The following is a 21942-nucleotide window of genomic DNA, read 5'->3' as shown; positions in this document are numbered from 1 at the left end:
ATGGAGCTGATGCCACTGTGTGGCCGAAACGTTACGATCCAAATCGATTACCCATCTCTTGACTACCATCAATCTCTGCCTCGATCTTCTTCCTCCTCATGCGTGACATTGAGAACCCTTTAACGAAGAGCCGGCACTATCGAGTCATCATACAACTGCTCATCATTCTACACACTGCCATGATAAAATACGTCATCTCGCATCAATTCACTGGCTGACACACCAAGACCACATCCCAAGACTCACCATCAGCCTAAGCAACATCAAACCCTTGCTCCTCAGTCACGGTATGCAAGAGAAGACGAAGTCATGCACCATGCTGATCTTTGGTGCCGCTCACAGCCACACCATTTGCATTCCTATTCACATAACCTCCAGGAAAATCCAGGTGCAGGGCTGTCTGAGGGAAAAATCGCGCGCAGCGATGTGGCCAAAACAAAGTCAAAAACCTGAGTCCAACTGTCGTGAAATTTGGCACGAATAGGGAAAGCAAAATTCGGAACAATATGTGTCATGATTGAAACGAAAACAAAAATGTAACATCAAAAAGCAGAAGCACAGTCAAGAGCCCGAGCACTTCAACGGCTTTGCATATGGCAAGCTCAACCGCGTCGTAGACGACCTCTAGCAGGTATAAAATCAAACATGCCAAAGGTCTTGGTATTTCGAAGAGGCAGCAAGAACCCAGGTGGCGAGGTCACCTCATTCATCAGTTTCATCGTCAATGGCAGTGTCCTCCTGTTCAAAACCATCGGCTTCAAGATACTCATCGGCGTTACCGCTTTTTCGATCAAGGTCATCGGCCTCAAAGTAGGAGTCGTCAAATCCATTCTGATCAAAATCATCGTTTTGGCCAAAGGCATCAAATCCAAATCCCGGCTGCTCTGTATCCTCAGAAGTCTCCATGTCCCCCCCCACATTCAAATAGCCGCTCTCATCAAGCCCATCATCTTCCGCCTTATCTGGTTCATTGAACATGTCAGAGTACATCCCATCGGCCTGCAAATCTTCGTCGTTGCCTTTTCCCCAGACTTCATGGTGGAGGTCTTGATAGTCGCCATCCCCACCAGCATCAGCGTCTCCATAAGTAGATTCCTGAACCTCACCTACCCCGCCATCTATCGTATCCCAGCCAAAACAAGAACATGAGCATTCTGCGGTGGTGCACAAGTGCGACGAATCTCACGCGCTATGGAAAGCTCCACAGTTTTTATGACTTACAGAGAGGGTTGACAACGCCGGTTCGGAAATCACTCATGTTCTACGAGCCCCCCAACAATATGAGGTGAGACACGCAGAAAGCCTCCTCAATACTCACATGAATTACTTTCGCCAAAAGGCTATACATCAGGGTCATGGCACGACTCACCTGATCGGTGTTTTGGGCATCGAATTGTGGCTTGGTGCCCTTGCGCTGCCAGCGCCGGACCATGACGACCACTGCAACCAACACCAAGAGACCGACGATACCACCAATCGCACCAATGTAGATGGATGACGAAGCAGAGGAAGAGCTGGAGGAAGAGTGTGTGGGGTCCGATGTGCTCGTAGGCTGTGGCTTGGCTGGCCCGCGCGTTGTTGTGGTTGCAGGTGGTACCCACCCGCTGCGAAGCAAGGTGGCGGGCCGGGCCTGGAAGAATACATAGCCTTCAAGAGTGACAGCCACGGTTGTGCGATTCAACTCAAAGCTCATAATGTCAACGGCATCACCAGCCGTTAGATCGACGTCCTTGGTGCCTACAGGGGGCGTCACATCAGCAATTTTTGAAATGAGTTTGCGTACAGGGCCGTGAAAGCCAGCAGGAAGGCAAGCAAGCTCAGGGGGACGAAAAAGCGAAAGCAACACAAAATAAAGCAATCCTGCTCAAGCACAGGTGCACAACATCTGCTCGGCTGTTTCATGCGCGCGTGTTGCAGACAAGGCAGGGTTGGACACTGAGATTTGCACAGCTGTACCTGGATTGCCCAAATCAAAGAGAGCCGTGTTGGTCAAGAGAATTTGCATCACCTCTGCATCTTCCATTAGTGGTCGCGTAGAGAAGAGCACGGCATCAGGGCTATCATCTGACAGGACGACATCCACGATTGTTTCGATATTCAGCGCCAGAATGCTGGCTCTCAAAGCCGTGAAGGAAGAGTCACCCTCCAAAAAGGCACCCTGCGTTGAATACAGCTGGCTGTACGTGGCATTGGGGTTGCTGACAAAGCCGGCCGTGACAGTGTACACAGCATTGCGCTGACCATTGACCACTGTCCCAGTCAATTCGGCTTGAACATGCACGCTCAAGCTTGGAGCTCCGTCTTGACCAAGGGTTTCATCTAGCCACACACGAGCATCAGCACATGCACAGGACAAGTCCAGCCCAGAGGTCTAGCCCATGGCAGACACACATCATTTTGTCTAATCTTCCCAAACCTGCTCCCAAGTTTTGACACGCGAGATGGCCGTGGAAACTTACAAATCCAGTCCTCTACCGCATCTTGTAGCGAGCCCACCATGCTTGTGTCGTTGGCAACCATGATAGACGCAACGCCCGGATAGGTGGACAGCAGAGTTGTCACAGTATCTGGATACCAATGGGCTGCCGTCCGAAGCGTGCAGCTCCAAAGGGCGGCGGAAAAGCCCTCACAAGCAAACTCTGTTTTGGACGTCGCATTGAGGTCGTCGAGGATCGCGGAAATATACTCTTCAGCCGTCATCGGTACCGAGCTGTTTGAATCCCTGCGGCCGGCAATAACAAAGGGCGCTGATCAGTCATGTACAAAGAAGCTAGTTGTCCAGTTCAACCCTTCACAAACGACCGGCTGATAAGCAAAGCTTGACTTACACATCGCGACGCTGCAGGGGGCTGGCAGAGGAGGAGGCCGAGTCACTTTCAGAGGTGACAGTGGCGCTTGTGGAGCGAGTCGTCGATGTCGTTGGTAGACGATCCAGGTCAAGGTCCCATTGCCAAGCAAACGGAAACTCATCTTCCTGGATGGGAGCTTGCCGCACTGCCCACGGGTCTGACACGAACAGCACACCTGCTTGGGCCTGCAAGGTGGCAAGCATAGCCGAATGCAGAACGCCAGGTACTTGGACAACGACGTCCAGCGTCCCTGTCGCATTGTTATGCGTGCTGTTGACGATAGAATAACCTGCCAAACCACAGCCGTGGAGCAGTTCCATCACGGTTGGGGCCTCCGAGGTATTGAGCGTAAAACGCACGCCACTGGCAAACACGACGTTGCTAGCCACATCCGCCTTTTCGCTCAGTTCCAAGTTTCGTTCCTGCAAAAGGCTGATCAAGGCATCCTGCTCGGGTACGCCCAGGACCATGGCCTCAAAGGTTGATGCAGCATCCGTGGCGTGCACGAATAGCGGGAACAAACCTAATGCCAAGAGATCTTGTTCAACATTGTCGGCATCTTTCCACGAAGAAAGGGCACGGAGCTGTAAGACGGCGCGAGGAAAAGCGGCTTCTTGTGCGGCAGCTTGGACGACTTGCGAACGCTCAACATGATAGCGGCAGCTCGTGCTTTCACACGCAATGAGCGCGGCATCAATGGCACCAATTCGCATAAAGTAGTCTTGCTGCACGGCCAGTGTCGAGTCGGCGACGGCAATTTCATACGCGAGAACATCGACGCCAAAAGGTGCAATAGCCACCAAGCCTTCAAGTGTGAGCAGAGCCTCCAGATGTCGCTGTGCAGCCTCCACCATGTCCAAGCGGCAGAGCACAAACGATGCCTGATGAGCCCAGCAAAGCGGCTCGCGATAAACGGCCAGCCGACGTTCATAGGCCTGTGTCAGTAGCTGGCGAGCGCTGGATGCTTCATCGCCGTTTGCTTGAAGGATGACATACAGCGAGACGGCAACAGCCCTGGCCGGCACTGCCAGCGTGGCCAGTCGTGTGTCAAAGGTCAACGTTACACGCGAGCTCTCCGAGACATTGGCCTCGGTCTCAGCGTCGACAACAATGACCCGTTCGCCCGGAGCAACGGCCATGTTGCCCGAGCTATCCGACGCAGCGTAGGACAGCACGTACATGCCACTTGCCGACGCGCTAAGTTCCTCCACGGGTGGGACGAATGAAAAGTTTGTGATAGATCCTTCCAGCCAGTCCTCGGCCGTGACGTCGGCCGAAGGATAAAACTTGGCGCCGCGACGAATGCGGCGGGTTACAATGTGTTGCACACGCACCACCGGGCTCAGGGTGTCCTGCACGGTCACGAGTCGCACGATACTGCCTGTGTTTTGGCAGTCATCGGCCACTGCGTACTCGATCGCCTGCTCTCCTAGAGTGGAGATGTTAACATTTTGCTGACGTTGCACGATGCTAACGTTGATGGCGCCCTGGCATGTATCAAACGCCGCTTCCACTCCCGGATCAAGCCACGCAAAGCCAGCTTCCGTGGTGGTGGCATTTGATCCGCGTAGGACGATGGTGGGCGGTACCGTGTCTTGAACGCTCAAAGTACCCAAGGCGCTGGCTTGCCAGCCACAGGTGTCTGTGAAGCTGAAATTGGCCGTCACAACCTTGGTATTGGCGCACATGGTTTGCTGACTGGAGGTATAGTTGCGTGAGAGCGTATCACTGCATCCGTCGACAGCCAGAGCGTTACCAGACTGGAGCAGCCAGGCTTCAATTTGTGCATCCTGGCTAGCCAAGTCACACTCGATGGTGTGCGCAGGGGGCACGGCCGTAATGATGGGCGCTTGCGTGTCGACCACATTCACTGTGGCAAAAGCATGGGCGGCATTCCCGCAGTCATCAGTCACGGTAAAGCGCACAACCATGCTGCTCATCCCTTCACATGCGTGGAATGTAGTCATTGGATTTGTCAGGTTGTGGCTCCAAGTGACGTCCGAGCACGTGTCCTCGGCTATCCCGTAGCCGGCTGCGTCGAGCCACTGCTGCAGCTGGCCAGCAGAGCTTTCGCGATCACACTCCAATTGGAGATCCTGGGGCGGGCTCTGCACTTGAGGAGGGGTGGTATCCTGGATGGCAACGGTTTGATACATGGTGCCAGCGTTTGAGCAGCTGTCCACCGCGGTCCACGCCCGCACGTAGCGTACGAGGCCCATGCAGTGTCCATCATGTCGCGTCTCCTCGTAGGCAACATCATATTCTGAGCCCGAGCACACATCCCGTGCCATCACCATATACGGATCAGGGCGCGTGGGCTCAAGGCCAGCCCGACCGATGCATTCCAGAGTCATGTTGGGCGGTGGGCCGACCAAGTACACTGGCTCATCGCCAGCCGGTGCTGATGTGACAGCCGGCCCAGTCGTGGGCGAAGCACTCGAGCTCGTATTTGAAGTGCTTGCACCCGTGATCGAGGCAGGGGCTGCAGTCGACACAGGCGCAACGGTGGTGTTGGCCCAGTACAGCACGGGGGGTTGGGTGTCGAGAGCAGCAAAAGACGCGGTGTGCGTCCGAGCATTGCCACACTCATCCTGCACGCTAAATTGAACTGAGGTTGCCAGCGTCTGACCACAGCCTTGGGACCAGGTGGCGTTGGCGCCGTTTGATTGCCAGGTCACGTTGCTTGAGCAGGCATCCTGGGCCGTGCCATTGCCAAAGGATTCCAACCACCAGGTCACGTTGGCGGTATTGCCTGCACCATCGCACTCAAACACAACGTCGGCCGGTGGGGCAACCCACTGTGGTGCTGTGGTATCAACCACGGTCAAGAATTGCGTAAAGTTGTCTTGCCACCCAGCATTGTCCGTGGCCCAGATCGTGCGGGCCAGGGTGTAGCTTTGAGGGCATTGGCCCTGGGTGATGTTGTCCCCAAAAACCACTTGCACATTGGTATCACAGGCATCACGGACGACAACGTCTTCGGTCTGTGGGACTGCATCGCACTCATAGGCCATGGCCACGGAGAGATTGGAGAGCACCGGCGGTTGGGTATCTACAATACTGATCGGGGCCGCCACAGGCAACGCATTGGCGCAGTCATCATGTGCGTAAAGCTGGGCTGAGTAGTTGCCGGTCAGGGTCGAAGACAGGTTGAGGGCATCAAAGGACCAGGTGATGGCATTACCACCACACGCATCCGCTGCTGAAATGTTGACATGTGCTTCCAAAAGGGCTGTAACGTCATCTCGAGTTGAGTCAGCGTTGCACTCAAGGACCGTGGTGGGTACGCCGCTGGGCAGCGTGGGGGCCGTCTCGTCGACAACGCTCACGGTATGTGTAAGGTTCAGCTTGTTACCGCAGACATCCGAGGCCGTCCAGGTGCGAAACACCGTGTATGCGTGACCACAGGTTGCGCTGGGCTCGGTCCAAGTCTGAGCGAGCACCACGGTTGCATTCCCTGTGCAAATGTCGGTGACAGCAACGGTAAAATTGGTGGGCTCGGCTGCGCTGCACGAAACGGTCACGTTATCGGGAAATTCAACAAACACGGGCGGTGTTGTGTCGCGGCGCACAATTGTGGCATTGGCCTGGTCCATGTTACCGCAGTCATCCACCGCCTGAAATGTGACGGTTGCGTTCCCAACAACACCCGCGCAGCCAGCCACAAGACCGTGGGCAACCTCGGCAAAATTGTGCGTGACGGTTACGGGCCCAGTGCACGCATCCCGGATGGTGGCCCCACCATTGTTGTCAAGCCAGGCCTGAATGGCCGCGTCCTGCGGCGTGCCGTCACATTCGAGATACAGATTCTGTGGCGGGACCTGAAATGTGGGTGCTGTCGTATCAATGACCGTATAGTTGCGGGTGACCGACACCGCATTTTGGCATCCATCCACAGCCGTCCATGTTCGCTGCAGCGTGTAGTTGTTTGCGCAGGCCCCGGCGATCGTTTCATCGCGGCTCGTGATGTTGACAAAGGCCGCACAAGTGTCGGTGGCGGAAATACCGCTGCTGGCCGATGGCAATGCGTGGCATTGATATGTGAGGCCTCCATCGGGTACTGCCGTGAACACTGGCGGCACCGTATCTGACGTTCGAAGGTTGGCCAGCGAAAAGTCGGAGCCTCCCTTGGCAAAGCTAACATCCACCCGGAAGAGATGGGCGCTGCACCCTGGGTCAGGGCCAGATACATTGAGGGCTGTCGTGGTAAAAGTCGGAGCTCCACAGTTGGTGTGCGTGTCAGCCACCGCACCGAGGTTGTTTGCGCGCCACACCGCCAAATCGACGGCGTAATCGGCACAATCTACCGTGAGATCGGAAGGTGGAGTGTTGATGGAGCAAACTGAGCAGGTTTCGCCTTCTGTATGGCAGTAATAGCCAGGAGTGATTGTGCAGTTGTCTGCACAGCCGTCGTTCCCGTTGTTGGCGCCATCGTCGCACTCTTCCCCAAACACTCGAATACCGTCGCCACACACGGGACTGCAGCTGGCGGCTTCGGCGGACCACGATCCATCAATCTGACAGGTGCGCACCCCATTGTCGTCGTTGGCGAGCGCAAACCCAGTCTCGCAACTGAAAGTGCCAGTCGAGGGATAGCGATTGTTGTTTGTGGAAATGAACGATCCGTAGGCAATACTGGGGACCATGGCACAAGGAACGCCATCACATGTCTCAGCGTTGGTGCCAGAGGTCATGTATCCTGGTGCACAAGCAGTGCAGGGTGCATTGTCAACTGTGCTCTTTGAGGTGTTTACAGGACAAGCTTGACATGAGCCAGCCACACCACCAAAGCCAGCATTACAGGCGCACGTGACACGTGCCGTGAGGCCGCCAGTCGAGCTAAACGCTGGGCAGGACTCGCACTGAGGGCCCGAGGTGGAGGTATTGCGGAACATGTTGACGGCGCATGGTTTGCAGGTGGGTGCGCTGTCACTCCAACTCCCGTCTGATCGACACTCCAAAGAGCTTGCTCCAGCCAATTCATAGCCATCAAAGCAAGTGAAGGTGACCGTGCTAGGAAACCAATTGTGGGTGCTGCTCACGGCACCATACGGCGGTGCCGTGAGGGTTTCACATGGCACACCAGTACAGGCTGGCACAGACCCGCTCCATGTGCCATCTGTCTGGCAGGTGCGCGTGCCATCCGCTGTCAGCGTGTAACCGGCTTGGCAATTGTAGGTTGCAGTGGCGGGAAAGATGCCGTTGTTTGACACGTCCAATTCACCGTTCGCTGGTGCCACGAGAGGGTCACACGGAATCGCGGTGCAGGTCGGTGCCTCAGTATTCCACATCATGGCGGAGCCAGACCAAATGCATGTGGCCTCGGTATTGCCCGAAAGAGTGTAGCCGGCGTCACATGCGTAAGTGAGGGTCGCACCCACGATCGGGTTGCTGCTAGAGCTAGTCGCCGACCCATGGGCAAACACGGGCAGGGATGGGCAAGGTAAGGTCACGCACATGGGCGCAGAGCCTGACCATTCGCCGCTGGCTTGGCAGGTGCGGCTCGCTGGGCCGCTTCGGGTATAACCCTCATTGCAAGAAAACGTGGCTACGCTCTCAAAATCAATGCCACCGCTCGTGTCCACAAAGCCATTGCTGAGCGCGGGCAGGTCCCCACAAGAGACACGGGTGCAAATGATTTCTGCTCCTGCCCAGGTCAGCGCCGGTGTGCACGAGCGACTTGCATCCCCACCGGTCTGCTCGAATCCCGCAACACAGCTGGAACAGGATCAAGATCAACACAGGAGGAACGACATGAGGCTACTCGCGAGGCAAGCCTGACTGACAACACGCCTCTCAACGAGCCGGCAGGTGCACTTACGCAAACGTTGCGATAACGGGATAGCGTCGCTCTGAATTGCTGTACGTGAGCACGGCGCTGCTGACTGCGGGCAAAGCGGGGCAGACTAGACCCACGCAGGTGCCCTCTGCGGAGCCCCCACAGCCAGTGCGGGTGTAGCCACTCGGGCAGCCAGGGCATGGGTAGCAAGATGTAGCGTATGTCTGCGATTGTGGTGGGGCAGAAGCAGAGGAGGACAAGTGGAGAAAGCACATACGCACAAAAGAGGCATTCAAGGTGTGAGAAGGCGGATTCTTGATCTATGCGGGGCTTGGAAAGAGGCTGACGCAGTCCGACCTGCTGGCTTTGGTAGAATCCGCTCGCGCAGGCAACGCAGGTTCCTGCGCTTCCACCACCGCAACCGTCACGATAATAGCCCGGACTGCAGGAAGCGCAGGATGGGCAGGTGCGTGATTGGTGTTCAGTTTGGCTCTGATAGGTGCCTGAGTTGCACACTTGACAAATGCCCGGGCCAGTGGCACCAGCACAATTGGCAAGATACTGGCCTGTGCCACACGTTCTGCAGTTTGTGCAGCTGGTCAGGCGGTGCGAGGAAGAGGCTTGATAGGTGTTGGCTGGGCAGGAGGAGCAGGCACCAGCAGATGGACCAGCACAACCCGATTGATACTGGCCAGTGCCGCAGACCTTGCCCGTGGCGGCGCAAGAAGAGCAAGACGTCAGGATGTGACTGTTTGTAGTTTGAAAAGTTCCACTGCCACATGCGGCACACGAGCCACCACTTCTTGTGGTGGCTCCAGACTTGAAGGTGCCGGCCGGACAGGTGGGCCACGGCGTGCATGAGGTAGTGCGGTGGGCAGAGGTGGCAATGTAGGTACCGTAATTGCAAGTGGTGCACGAGCCGGCCGAGAAGATGCTACCCGAAAAATAAGAGCCTGCTCCGCATGTGTTTTGAGCCAAACAGCTGGTGCTGCGGTGGGCGTCGGAAGACTGATATGTGCCGCCTCCACATGCCTACAGAGACCAGATGATGTAAGCGCGCAAAGGTGAAGGCTGTCCCCTGTGCTAGTATTGTTCACTCTTTCTAAGCAACACGAACCGTGCATGCAAGTCCTGAGTTGGCGTTGCACGTGTAGAATTGACCGGCATTGCAAGTAGAGCACCGTGTGCAGGCCGTCTTGTATACACTGTTTTGAGACTGATAGTAGTTGGTTGCACATGCCGTGCAACTTCCAGCGGAAGTGCCTGCACAACCAGTGGTGTAGCGACCCGTGTTGCACTTGGTGCCGCTACCGGAGCATGACAGGCATGATGTGGCGCCCGTGGACGGTTGAAAGGTACCCTGGAATAAAACCAATCGTCAACCCCGGTAAGCAAGGTGTTGACATTAACAGGTAGGTAGAAAATCAAACTCCCAACACGTTCTTGAAGCTAAAAATCACACTCTCGAGCATTGGAAGGGAATGTTTTCGTTCCATGACTACCCACCGAGGCGCAGGTTGGACACGGGCTCGTGCGCGACGTGCTACCACTGGATGTGCCTGCTGCACAGTCTTTGCAAGAGCGTGACAAGTGGCTTGTCTGATCTTGATATTTTCCAGCTGTGCAATCTGTTCAGAAGATGAGAGATCTGGTGCATTGAGGCGTGATGATGAAATGCAAAGGACATGCGTAATCTCACGAGCGCCTACCTCGACACCCACTGTTGGCAATGTTATGACTGTTACCCCCCTGAAAGTAGTGTCCAGCGCGGCAATTGCAGGAGTTGCATCGCGTCTTGCCCAAGTTCTATTACATGGTGACCAGTCGGTGATGAGGGCAGTCGTTTCTCTTCCACGTGCTTTGAAAGCCGACGGATTGGACACATAAAACATACACAGCCTCCCGTGCAGGTGGCGCAGTTGTTGGAGCATGAGTCATCGCAGCCACTGTCACAACTGCCACAGGCGCGCGGGGCTTCAAAGTTAGATGCGATCATCAAGGCCCTAGCCACTTTTAAGAGGTCCGAATACCCACCCGCCATCGCAGCCAAAAAAAAGGTATTTACAGCTATCGTCACACTCATCGTCACAACCTCCGCTGCAGCCCTAAGTTTGGTGAGAGCCAGAGGACGCTAATGAAACGACATGTCGGTTTTGTTTTTGTTTTTGTTTTTTTTGGTTTGTTTGTTTGGTTGGTTTGCAAGGGCTTGATGGCAAGAATCTTACGTAGCTGCCGCAGTTCGAGTTACAACGGTTGCTGTGGTAGGAGATAATATAGGATAGCATGAGGCGGCTACCTCAGACTGGAAAGGGGGCAAACTAGATTGCGCTGAACATACGTGCACTCGTAGTAGACACAACCATTGCAAGAGCCGCCACGAGAATTGCCAGGTGCCGTCCAGGGAGCCGAGCGGCGGTGACGTTCGACAATCTACGGAGGGGTTAATTGTGAGTGCGCGTGTTCGTCACTCGCCAAGAGCATGTGAGGGAGCGTACGTCGTAATGGGTCACTGGGTTGGTGAGAAGGCCCTCAAAAGTCACTTCGCGTCCCTGTGAATCCCAACCCAAAGAGGCGGTACAGCTAGCCAAGCGCTGGAGGGTAGCCAAGACATCCTTGGAGGTCACGTAGGTGAAATCAAGTTGTGGGTCCTGGGCCACGAGCGTACGCAGAGAGTCCTTTTCGAAACCAAGAAGACGCTTTTGGGCCATCTGACACGGCTCGTCCGTAGGAAACGTGGCCAGCTCAAGCCAGTGAAGGCCAGAGGGTGAAGTCTCAAGCGAGGCAAGGGTACTCTCGATAACGGTACAAGCCTGGTTGTCAAGAACCGCACATGCACGGCGGACGAGATCAATCCAAGATTGGCCCTGTCGCTCCAGGGACAAGGTGATATGCGCGGTAGTTGTGTTGGGCGATGTTGTGGCGAAGTGGATGGTGGACTTTGGCAGGTAGAGTACATCGCCTGGACTGAGGGTGAAATGCTCGCAGCGCATCTTGTCCGTCTCTGCAATGTCAAAATTTGTGCAGCCTACCACACACATGGGGAATGGTGGGGTAGAGGTCAGCTGCGATTTTCAAGGACGTGATGCTAAAGAACACACGGTGAAAGCATTGGCCTGACCGTCGACACTCTTGCGCTGGATCTCAAAGAGCTGGGCCAGCTGAGCTTGGGACGCATCGGCCCACTCGGTGCTGGAATCCAACGGATGACAGACAGTCCAATGCTTCTGGCCATGCAGGTGCAGGACCAATACGTCGTAACTATCAACACGTTGAGAGACCAGGGTTAATTGCAGGTCAAGGTGATTCATTCAAGCGCGTTCAAGGTGCCCGGATGACATACGGATCGGTGTGAGGGTTGAGAGCATGAGCCTCGCTGCCCGAGAGATACACATGCGAGGTGACTGTCGAGCTGCCAAAAGCCGTCTGAATCAGCTCTTCAAGGCTTGTTTGGGCGTACCCGGGAAAATACTCTTCACGAATCACCACCGAATAGCTGTGCTGGACGAGGTAGTCGTAGAGGTGTTCCAAGGACACGCGCTCCAAAAGCGTATCAAGTGGTACATCAGCAGCGTGACGGTCACGAAAGGCGATTGCATCTTGGCTGCGACCGTAAAGGTTGACCAGTGTGATCAGCGTTCGGTTGAGGTCGGCCTCGGCCATGAACGAATTTAAGAGCGGATCGCGAGCAAGCCAGTTGGCCGCGGGCGCGAGCGGAGCAGGGAAGATGGCGTGCCGCTGTCCGTAAATCTCGTGCACAAAGTGGGTGCTGTTTGATCCCAGCAGTGTGGACATGGCACCGGTCACGGGGAAGCCTTGGGCGGTGGGAGCCAGCAGAGTCACAAAGGCAGCCAGCAGCAATGCCAACGGTTTGTTCGACCATGACAGCCGACCGCCTTGCGGGCGTCGGCTTTGCCGACGCCTTGTTTGCAGCACACGCATGAAGATGAATCCGAGGAGGAGGATGTAATCCCAAGAGGAAAGGGAAAGGCAGCCGCGAGTTCGTTTGTGTAAAATATACTCTGAGGCGGCTCAAGCCCCAGACGTGGGGGTGCATTGCGCGTTTTGACACGCAACAGCCGGTGCCCACCGGAGCAAAGGACATGTTGAAGGCCACGGTGGTGGGCAGTGTGTTGGTCTGTTTCGGACTGAGAGGGTTTGTGGGGTTGTTTTTGCCACACCTGCTTGGTCTACTCCCATAGGGGGTTGTTGTTCAAGGCAATACCGCGTGATACACAGGCACCTGCTTCATGTATGAGTCATAACGCTACCAACCCGATCACGTTCTGCAGTTACTATGAAACCACACAGAACAATCACGGTGCATGTGATATGCTTCGCGTGTTCTCATCCCATTGCCCGTGCCCCCCCAAAAGAGTAGACGTGGCCGAAGACGGCCCATGTGTAGGTGACGTTCTCAAGTGTCACGTGGCGTAAGCTTGAAGTACCCATTGAAAATGTCGAGGATTTGTGGGTACCGGCCCAAATGTGCAGAATTAATTGTCACCTTGTCTGTATGCCGTGATTTGGGGTCCGACATGCGCAGTCCGATGCCTTGATGCCTACCATGCTTGACTCTGCTTCCATGCCTCCATGCTTTTATGCTTCCATGTTCCTTACTTCGAAATGTGTGCTGAAACGTTTGGTGCTGCAAATGTTTGGAGCACAAAAAGTCAATCGTGCGCAATATCCACAGCTTCTGAGAAAACCGTCGCCTTACATGCCCAAACTTCAGCATAGTGGTTGGACGATATCCGACATAAATTTATTACAAAAAAAAAGCAGAACGAAAGAGTTGTTGTACTTGACTCACACATCACGATATCAGGGTGTCAACACTTCGAACAACAGCTTCAGAATATACAGGGACGCCGCCAGGGCAGGAAATGGAGCAAGCATCAGGCTTGCAATGAGATGATTCATTGAGCGATATTGCCAAAAAAGGACTCAGCCAAGAGGCAATTTACATGGAGTTGAAGGCCCAGACCTCAACGTCGTGCACCTCAAACTGCTCGCCGCTAGCCAGGGGCGGATTGTTGAACGCAGTGCAGGTCTGTGAGCTGCCACGGTTGAAGTCGCCGTCAATCCAGATAGCAAAGGTGCCGCTACGTAGCACAAAAGGCAAGAAACAAGGCAGTCGTAAGAATACATGTCAAAGATGCTAGCCGGAGATAGTTGAGCAGATACTCACCCGCCACCACCCACAACAATGTTATCATGAGCACCCATCATGATATAACGATTGGCACCCGTCCATTTATACATCTCAATGGTCGGCTTCAGCTTGAAGACAAACGCCTTGCCTGAGCCGTAAAACTTGTTTTCACTGGGGTGCCACGTGTCGGGGGTATACGCGCCAAAAATCTACATGCAGCAACAAAGCACGGATGTGCATGAGGATGGGCGGCGCGATCACTTGGTATCAACAGACGTGGCAAATGACGAGCTCGAACATACGTGACCAGCTGTGTCTCGCACAAACAAAAGCGAGGCCCCGGGGTGTTGATCGGCGTTCTTATACAAAGTTCCCAGGCTATACATTGAAACGCACGCGGAAAATACACAGTAGCAAAGGAGATGAGAAACCAGGCAAACTTGCATAATGCGAGGTCACAAAGAATACCAGGGCGGGGTCACGAAAAGTCTCTATGGCGACAAGAAGCTTGACCCCGGTGGACAAACCTGATGCCATCGCGATAGGTAGAATAAATCATTTTCCAGTCCAACAGGCGCTGCCAGCTGGGCAAATGCTGGGCGACGGCCTCAACCATGTCGGGGGTCAAGAACTTGGACTTGATCTTCGGCACACTGAGCATCATATTAAGGCGCTGCTGTTCCGTTGGGGCCATTTCCTCGTGTTCGACCACCTCCCAAGAGTTGTTGTGGGCCACGGCAACCTTGGTGGTATGCTCAAGATACTGGAAGGCAGGTTCAAGGCGACCCCGGCTCACGCCAAGCCAATATTGAGCAACGGTTCCGGCAGTTGGGGGCTCACCAAAGACGAGTTGCTGACGAAGGCAGATGTAGAGAGGGTAGTCCTCGTCCTCGTTGGAGCGCAACCGCCGGCGAGTCGGCCGAGCGGCGGGTGTTTTGAGCATGGCGGTGACATTGGCCGCCTTTGCAGTTTCACCGGCGACAGCGCTTGTCTCTGTGTCTTGGCCCGAGGCCGCCGCCTCCACGATGGCCTCAGCAGTAGCGGAGGCTGAGGCGGCGGTTGCGGCGTCGCCTCCAGACGCGGTAGCCTCAGCTGATGCCGCAGCGTCACCGTGAGGCGCCGGCTCCGGCAAAGCCTGTTCGGCGCTTGCTTCAAGAGCGGAAGCTGGGGTCGCGGGCGTGGCTAGGCTGTCCGATGTTGAATCAGCCTTGGAAGGCGTGACCACACTGGCTACTTCAGTTTGATCGCTGACTGCTGTGAGCGAGACGTTGGCAGCGGCAGTCATCGCTTGCTCATGCTTTTCTTGGGCGGCGTCTAGTCTGGCCAGGGCCTCGTCTGGGTTTGCTGTGTCCTCAGTGTCCTGACCATCTTCTGAATCGTCTGGTTCGTCCTCTGTCAAGTTGCCGCCATCGGTTTCTGGGTCGCCAAGGGTTGCCTTTGCTTGGATAACGTAGGGAGAATCTTCACCCAGCAATCGAATCGTGCGTCGCAAGTCTTCCTGCAAGTGGGCATGGTGGCGCCCGGCAGGGTCCAAATGATGGGGACGAAACTCGGGCGCAGCCGTCTGTGAGCGCGGTAATAACAAGTCTTCCGTGTCTAATGACACATGCGACGTAGCCATGTGGCGAAGTGATCCATTGGGATAGGCCAAGGCGGTGGTGCGCAAAGAAACCGGTGAGTAGGCAGAGGAAATCCGGGTGCGGAGCGCTTCGCCTCGGAACAAGGGGGAATACATACTGAGTTGGAAGGAAAAACGCTGAGCCCCCAGCTCTCGGACGAGGTCGCTGACATCGGGGAGAAAGGTGACGAGGTGCGTATCCATGGAGAGAGTACCGGCAATAATCCCTTCCCCGTCCGTAAAGTACATGCAGTGCAGGCGCACGGCGTCTTCGCGAAAGTACTCAATCGGGGTTAGGGTGAGGTCAGCGAGGTAGTTTTGGGGCATGGGGGTGATAGAGACGAGGGTAGGGTCGATCTTGGGACCGGCAAAGCGGCGTGCAACCCGTGACATGGAAGGCTGCCGAAGCCGACTCTGGACATAATCGGCAGTTGAGCTGCGAGGTGAAACCTACAGAGTAAAGAGAAGAAAGTGTGAGACATGTCAGAGGCGCAATCATCCAAGGACACGCATCCAGCTGCCTGCCCCACCCGTGTGTGGGTGGGTGGGTGCGAGCCAGTATTGTGGCAGTTGGTTTTTTTTTTGTCCTTTTCTTTTCCTTTTGAGTTTTCGGTGTCTTAAGTTTGGGACGTACGCGTTTGTCAGGAGCAGTGGCGGGGATGTAGTTGACAGCCTCCTGGCTTTCTGGGTCTTTGACAAACAAGGTTTGACCGGGATAGACGTAAGAGCCGCTGAGCTTATTGAGGAGAAGAACTTCCCCGGGTGCCATGCCAAAACGGACGGCGACGCCGCGCAAGGTATCGTTGGCCTGAACGGTGTAGGTAATACAGCCGCTGGGAGTTTTCCGCACGGGAGAGCCAGCGCCAGACCGCATGCTGTTGGAGCGGCTGAGACGTCGGCTGGCGGTCCCGGCGTCATCGCCCTGGTCTGGATCTATTCACGCGTGCAGGAAGAGAGGATTAAGGCTCCGAGACGAGAAGGGGAGGGGGGATTGAAGAAGGAGGGTTGGGCATGGCGTTGCGTGGGGCGGGTTGGCGTGTTGGATGCTTTGAAGCTATGAGACGATGACGCGGAGACGGGTCGAAGGCGGGTGAAGCATACCTGGGGCACGAGCTTTGCCAAAAGAGGGCAAGAGGCTGAGAAAGTCGTCAATGTTCAAATCATTGCCTTGTCCGGACTTTTTCTTGAGTGAGGTGGGTAACGCAGACGCCATGGTGCTACTTGTGGAGACGTGACTGTTGAGTCCTCCCCCGGCAAACCAAGATGTGAGCCAAAGGCTGATGGGCTGCGAGGGGACTAGGATTGGTTGGCAAGTGCTCTCCTCCTCTTCACAATGACCACGGGCCTCAAAGCGAAGGAGAGGGGTCACGGAAAAGGCGAGTGAGGGACACTCACCCAGGGACGGCATAAGCAGGATGATAAGGGTGATTCACGGCCATGGCGCTTTAGGCCGGCGCCAAATTCCCATCAGGCGTCGACATGGGGTAGAGTGTCGCGTGTATTATATCTAAGTGGGGGTGGGGAAGTCGATGGTGAGGCGAAGAGCAACAAGGACATGGTGACGCGTGCAAGATGAGACAGAACATGAAGAGGAGAAGGTGTGCTGCGTTTGTATGAGGAAGGAAGGAAGTACGCCAGGCAGGGAACAGGGCAAGGGAGAATTTGACTCGGCGGCCACGCCGCCGCGCGAGGTGACGCAGCCAAGCAGGCTGCTGCTGAACCCCACCTTCCCGCTTCCCGCTTCCCAGTTCCCAATCTGTTATGATGTTATGGTCAAGAGCAGCTAGTCCTTTACGTACAAGCCAAAGCCCGGTGTCGAGTCGCTGGCGCTCAAGCTTGACGGGCTGGACGGCGCCAAGTCCGCGCAAGGGGCCTCGCGTCCGTTTGCGTTCCGAGGCGAAAGCAGCTCCCAACCCGTACACAGCCACTCGCCTATATCGTCAAATGCAATCCGACACGCCTCCACACGCTGCTGCTATCCCGACCAATCGAATGATACGAGCAACCGAGCGCTCCAGCGTCCGTCCAGCTGCCAACACGGTCAGTCGCGGGGTGTTGTGTCCAAAACTGCACCACCACCATCGTCATCAGCAGCAGTGGGCACCGAGGGGGGCAGAGAGTGTGAGCGAGGGGGAGTGATTGAGGAGAGAGGGGGCGTGATGGTGGTGGTTTTGGAAGAGATGGGAATTGGGGTTGGAGATGGGGGAAGAGGGATGGGGTTGCAGGAGAGGAGAAGAAGAGAGATGGTGGGGAGCAGGATTTGAAGCAATGTGTAAATCAAGGTATAGAGTGAGATGGGAGAGAAATGAGGAAGCAATGGAGAGAGGGAGACTGTGGGATCTATAGTTTGAGAGGGAAGGGGAGGCGTACTGGCCATCATCAGGGATTGATGCAGAGTTTGAAGGCTAAAACAGAGACAGAGACAGAGACAGCCAGAGAGACAGCAAGAGAGAGAAGTGTGCCTCAAAGCGTCACAAAGTGACACACAGAGAGACAGACAGAGAGAGAGAGAGAGAGAGACAGAGAGAGATGAATTTAGAGAGAGAGTTAGAGAGAGAGAGACAAGAGATAGATAGAGAGAGAGACACACACACACACATCACACACCGAGAATGTCAGAGACTCTTGTGATATGGAGGGGCGGGTGCACATGTTGGTCGTAGGGGTGGTTGGAGATGGAGGAGTGTGATACGACACGCCGTGGACGGCTCGATGAGAGTTGCTGATGCAGCCGCTGGTGGAACGGCGCTTGATGCCCTTCATCTACCATCAGCGACGTGGACCGCAATGGGTCGTGCACAGCGGCGGCGGCCGTGGCGGCGAGGCCGCTGCCATTCCACACACACACACACACACACACACACACACACACACACACACACACACACAAGATATTGTCAGAGGTTTTCTTTACAAGTGTGAGAATTGACACATATCGTCTATTGTCAAGCCATCGCGATCAAGTGTGCATAGGTAACTCCGGGTGGTTCATGGGGTCCAATTATAGGCAGTTGTGTGGTTGTGACCCCCATCCCTGTCAGACGAGCTGAAAAAAAAAAAAAAAAAAACGGCAGCGGACCCTCAGTCAGTCACTCAGTCAGTGCCCTTGCTCCTCGTCAGGGAAGCAATTCAAAGCCAACGTGGCATTGAACACTTGGGGCTTTACCTCATTCAAGCAATTACCGCGCCAATGGCCGAACCCACAAAGTCCCGCGTCGCGGCGACGCAGGTCCGATCGCCCCGCCGCCGCCTCCTTACCGTGCGCAACTGCTCGAGCTCACGCGGTGTCACACTCATACCCCTTGATGTGATAGCACGAGGACCAGAACCAGCTCATCAAGCAAGGTGCCGAAGCCGTACGTCGATACCTGGCCCCCGCTCCCGTGCCCTTGGCTGCCCGATGATTCATGTTCGCTTATGCTGTGACGGGCATTGCCTCGCAGCGTGTCTTCCGTGGCAGCTTGTGCGGCAAGAGCTGCATCATCAAAGAACGCTTCCGCAAAGGTTTGTCTCCACCGCGTCTCGCTTCATGCCCAACTCCCTCCCACTTCCATGCAATACCCCACACACACACACACACACACACACCTCCGGAGCACTCCATATGCAACACTCTCACTCGAACGCTCATCACGTATAGAGTATCGCCACCCAACTCTTGATAGCAAGCTCACACAGAAACGTACGGTCCAGGAGGGCCGGGCCCTCGCCAAGTGTCGGACCCTTGGCATTTCCGTGCCAGCCTTGTACTACGTCGACATCACCACCAGCCGCCTCTACATAGAAGACGTTGGTGGGTTCACCTGCCAGATCACACCCACTCCTCCCCGCCGCGTCTGAGGAGGCTCGCACCTGAACCCATACACACCTGGGTACGCATTTGTAGATGGAGAGACCGCCCGCGATTATCTTTATCAGCTGGATGAGGCAGCGCCAGCCCGAATGGAACTCGCCGAGCAGATTGGTCGTGCCGTCGGTCGCCTCCACGCCAACGACCTAATCCACGGTGATCTCACCACCAGCAACATGATCCGCCGCCCCAATGCACAACTCGTCATGATCGACTTTGGCCTCTCCTCCATCACTAAGATGGAAGAAGACAAGGCCGTCGATCTTTACGTCCTAGAGCGTGCTCTTGACAGCACCCACCCCAACTCGGCGCCCTTGGTATGTCTGCCCGCCACACGCTCCGCCGTGCGCATCCCTGCATCCCCCGCCTCATACTCACTTGCCCTGCCCTGCATCAGTTTGCCCGTATCCTGCAAGCCTACCGTCAGAATGCCGGCAAACAAGCGAAACTAGTTCTCAAACGCCTCGAAGACGGTTTGTGCAATACGCCTTTGCTTTCGGCTGACCAACCTCGCCATTTGATTCAATGTCGTCCCGCCATCCATTGCTCCCCTTGATAGTGCGTGCCCGCGGTCGCAAGAAAACCATGCTGGGCTAAAATGTATTAAAAAAGAGAAAAAGACCCTGATCCTCGACACCTAGGTCTGCCTGCTTCTTGTGTTGCCGTTGTCCTTTTTAATCGATCCTTTCACCCTGAAGGAATGATGAAACGGAAAACTGCTGAAACGCGTAAGCGTGTTGTCGCGTGCATGGCGACTTGCCAGCTTGGCCTTTAATAGCAGAAGTCGACGATGGAAAGCCAATAGATCGATCTGATCACAAACACGGCACAGCTCTTCCAGTGAGCAAGGGCGGGTTAGGGATTGGGGGCCGTGGACATTTGCGACATGTGTTGTATGGGGCCTTGTTGTGTGACCTGTATGATAGGGCTTCGTGATGGAAAGTGCGAAGATCGACACGACCGGGGCGCGCGGGCAAGCAAGACGCTGGTGCGTGCATGACAGTACAGAAACAGCTTTGCACCTGTAGGAAGAGGGAGACAGACAGACAGACAGACAGACAGACAGACAGACAGACAGACAGACGCTTAAAAAAAAAAAAGCAGAAAAATTAACCAAAAATTGATTGCAAATTACCTAAAAAAACTCATAAGAACTCACGGCCAGTACAATCTCTGCAAACCTTACAACTTTTACTCACACCAATTCCTCAGTTTGAGACGATCCTCTGAACGGTGCGGAGCCCTCTTTTTTTTATTTTTGGTACGTTATGATCTCTGACGCCGAGTTGACGCCTGTGTGTCGGAGCTAGGCATTGATCACTTGCAATGTCCGCTTTGCTCTGCCCTTGCTGTTCACGCACCCTCACCGCAGAGCAAACTTGCTCACGGGCTCCTCCTCACCCAAAGCTCGATTGCTTTTGCAGCAGATCGCCAACGCGTACGTGGTCGCCTCGGTGAGCATCAACCTCTGGAGCCAGCTGGCAGGTGACGGGCACTTTGGTCATTTCCTCCAGCGTGCTTTGGCAAACAGGCCGCAAAAACGGCAGCATGACCGAGCCCGTCCCTTCGATTCACTCAAATGACCTGCCCCCGTACATCGCCATTGTGTCCAACACGCCGCTTCAGCCTTGCCACGATGCTCTCCTGCGTGGCGCTCAGGGTATCCTGGCTCTTGATGGCGGGGCCAATCGGCTGCACCAGCACGACCCACAGCTCAAGCTAACGGCTATCATAGGAGACTTTGACTCCGTCCTGCCCGCCACTCTCGACCACTACAAGCGGCAGGACCCACCCGCGGCCATCCTCCATCTGCAGGATCAGGACTCGACCGACCTTCAAAAGGCCCTCAACTTCCTCCAGGACACTGATCGCTGGTCCACCGTGCGTCACTCAGGGCTGCGCCTGCCAGCAGGAGCCAACGCCTGCTTCACCCTTGCTTGCAATCGGTCCTTCCACACCTTACTCACGCCTGCTTCGCCTACCGGTCGCATTCAACCTTCTTGCAGGTGGCCCAAGTAGACGGCCTGCATCGGGCAGCACCGGCTACGCCAGCAGCGCGGTGGACCGTGGTCGTGTGCGGTGGTTTGCGTGGCCGCCTCGATCACGTGCTCCAGTCGCTCAACTCGGGGCTTATGTACGTAAACACGCACCGCATCGTGTTTCGTGACCAAGACTGTTTGGCCGAGGTCTTGCCGCCCGGAGACCACCACTTGGGATTGGTGCGTGCCGTCGAAGGCCCCCACTGTGGCCTCTTGCCCTTGGCGGGCTCGGCGCGCGCCGTCACCCACGGTCTGCAGTGGAATCTGAGCGACTGTGACGAATTGGAGATGCGCTGGGGTGGCCTCCTATCCACCAGCAACCGCGCTACCGGCACACACGTGCGCGTCACGTCCTCCTCGGCCCTCCTTTGGACCATCGAATGCACCTAGTGAACCCGCATCAGCATCACGGCTTTGCCAGCTTGCTCATCTGCACTAGCCCATCCTCTCTGGCCGGCTGCCCGTCGGCACACCAGCAAGGCTGATAAGGCCCTCTCTCTTAGTTTATCGCATTGGCTACGTTGGATAAAGGATCAATTTAAAAAACCACGCTGACTGCGGACAAGGCTGGATGTTTCATGTGGATCCTAGTACTAACTTGGCACACTACATGGGCCCGCGTCCTCATGTTTTGGTACACGGGAAAGAAACAACA

General features: G+C 55.5%; 3 protein-coding genes across 3 annotated transcripts; 1 reads left to right on the top strand and 2 right to left on the bottom strand.

Moving 5' to 3' along the window:
- Nucleotides 1–196: 196 nt before the first annotated feature.
- Nucleotides 197–12420, bottom strand: MONBRDRAFT_38713 (uncharacterized protein; the record flags this gene model as incomplete). The annotated part of the gene is made up of 9 exons (XM_001749365.1): nucleotides 197–1118; nucleotides 1370–1630; nucleotides 1957–2319; nucleotides 2460–2722; nucleotides 2829–8567; nucleotides 8671–8852; nucleotides 11124–11653; nucleotides 11747–11886; nucleotides 11969–12420. The coding sequence occupies 9 exons, from the start codon at nucleotides 12418–12420 to the stop codon at nucleotides 703–705; spliced, it is 8346 nt and encodes a 2781-aa protein (XP_001749417.1). The 3' UTR covers nucleotides 197–702.
- A 950-nt stretch (nucleotides 12421–13370) lies between these two features.
- On the bottom strand, nucleotides 13371–16611 carry MONBRDRAFT_38712 (uncharacterized protein; the record flags this gene model as incomplete). The annotated part of the gene is made up of 6 exons (XM_001749364.1): nucleotides 13371–13730; nucleotides 13817–13989; nucleotides 14083–14158; nucleotides 14308–15848; nucleotides 16033–16331; nucleotides 16500–16611. The coding sequence occupies 6 exons, from the start codon at nucleotides 16609–16611 to the stop codon at nucleotides 13589–13591; spliced, it is 2343 nt and encodes a 780-aa protein (XP_001749416.1). The 3' UTR covers nucleotides 13371–13588.
- Nucleotides 16612–18522: 1911 nt separating this feature from the next.
- Nucleotides 18523–21677, top strand: MONBRDRAFT_34115 (uncharacterized protein; the record flags this gene model as incomplete). The annotated part of the gene is made up of 10 exons (XM_001749415.1): nucleotides 18523–18627; nucleotides 18713–18754; nucleotides 18842–18902; nucleotides 19039–19191; nucleotides 19285–19565; nucleotides 19646–19721; nucleotides 20175–20236; nucleotides 20676–20733; nucleotides 20780–21129; nucleotides 21255–21677. The coding sequence occupies exons 1-10, from the start codon at nucleotides 18589–18591 to the stop codon at nucleotides 21675–21677; spliced, it is 1545 nt and encodes a 514-aa protein (XP_001749467.1). The 5' UTR covers nucleotides 18523–18588.
- Nucleotides 21678–21942: the final 265 nt, after the last annotated feature.

This window comes from Monosiga brevicollis, genomic scaffold, assembly GCF_000002865.3.
Source record: "Monosiga brevicollis MX1 MONBRscaffold_30 genomic scaffold, whole genome shotgun sequence".
Taxonomy (NCBI): Eukaryota; class Choanoflagellata; order Craspedida; family Salpingoecidae; genus Monosiga; species Monosiga brevicollis.
This window is presented reverse-complemented; position numbering and strand designations above follow the sequence as displayed.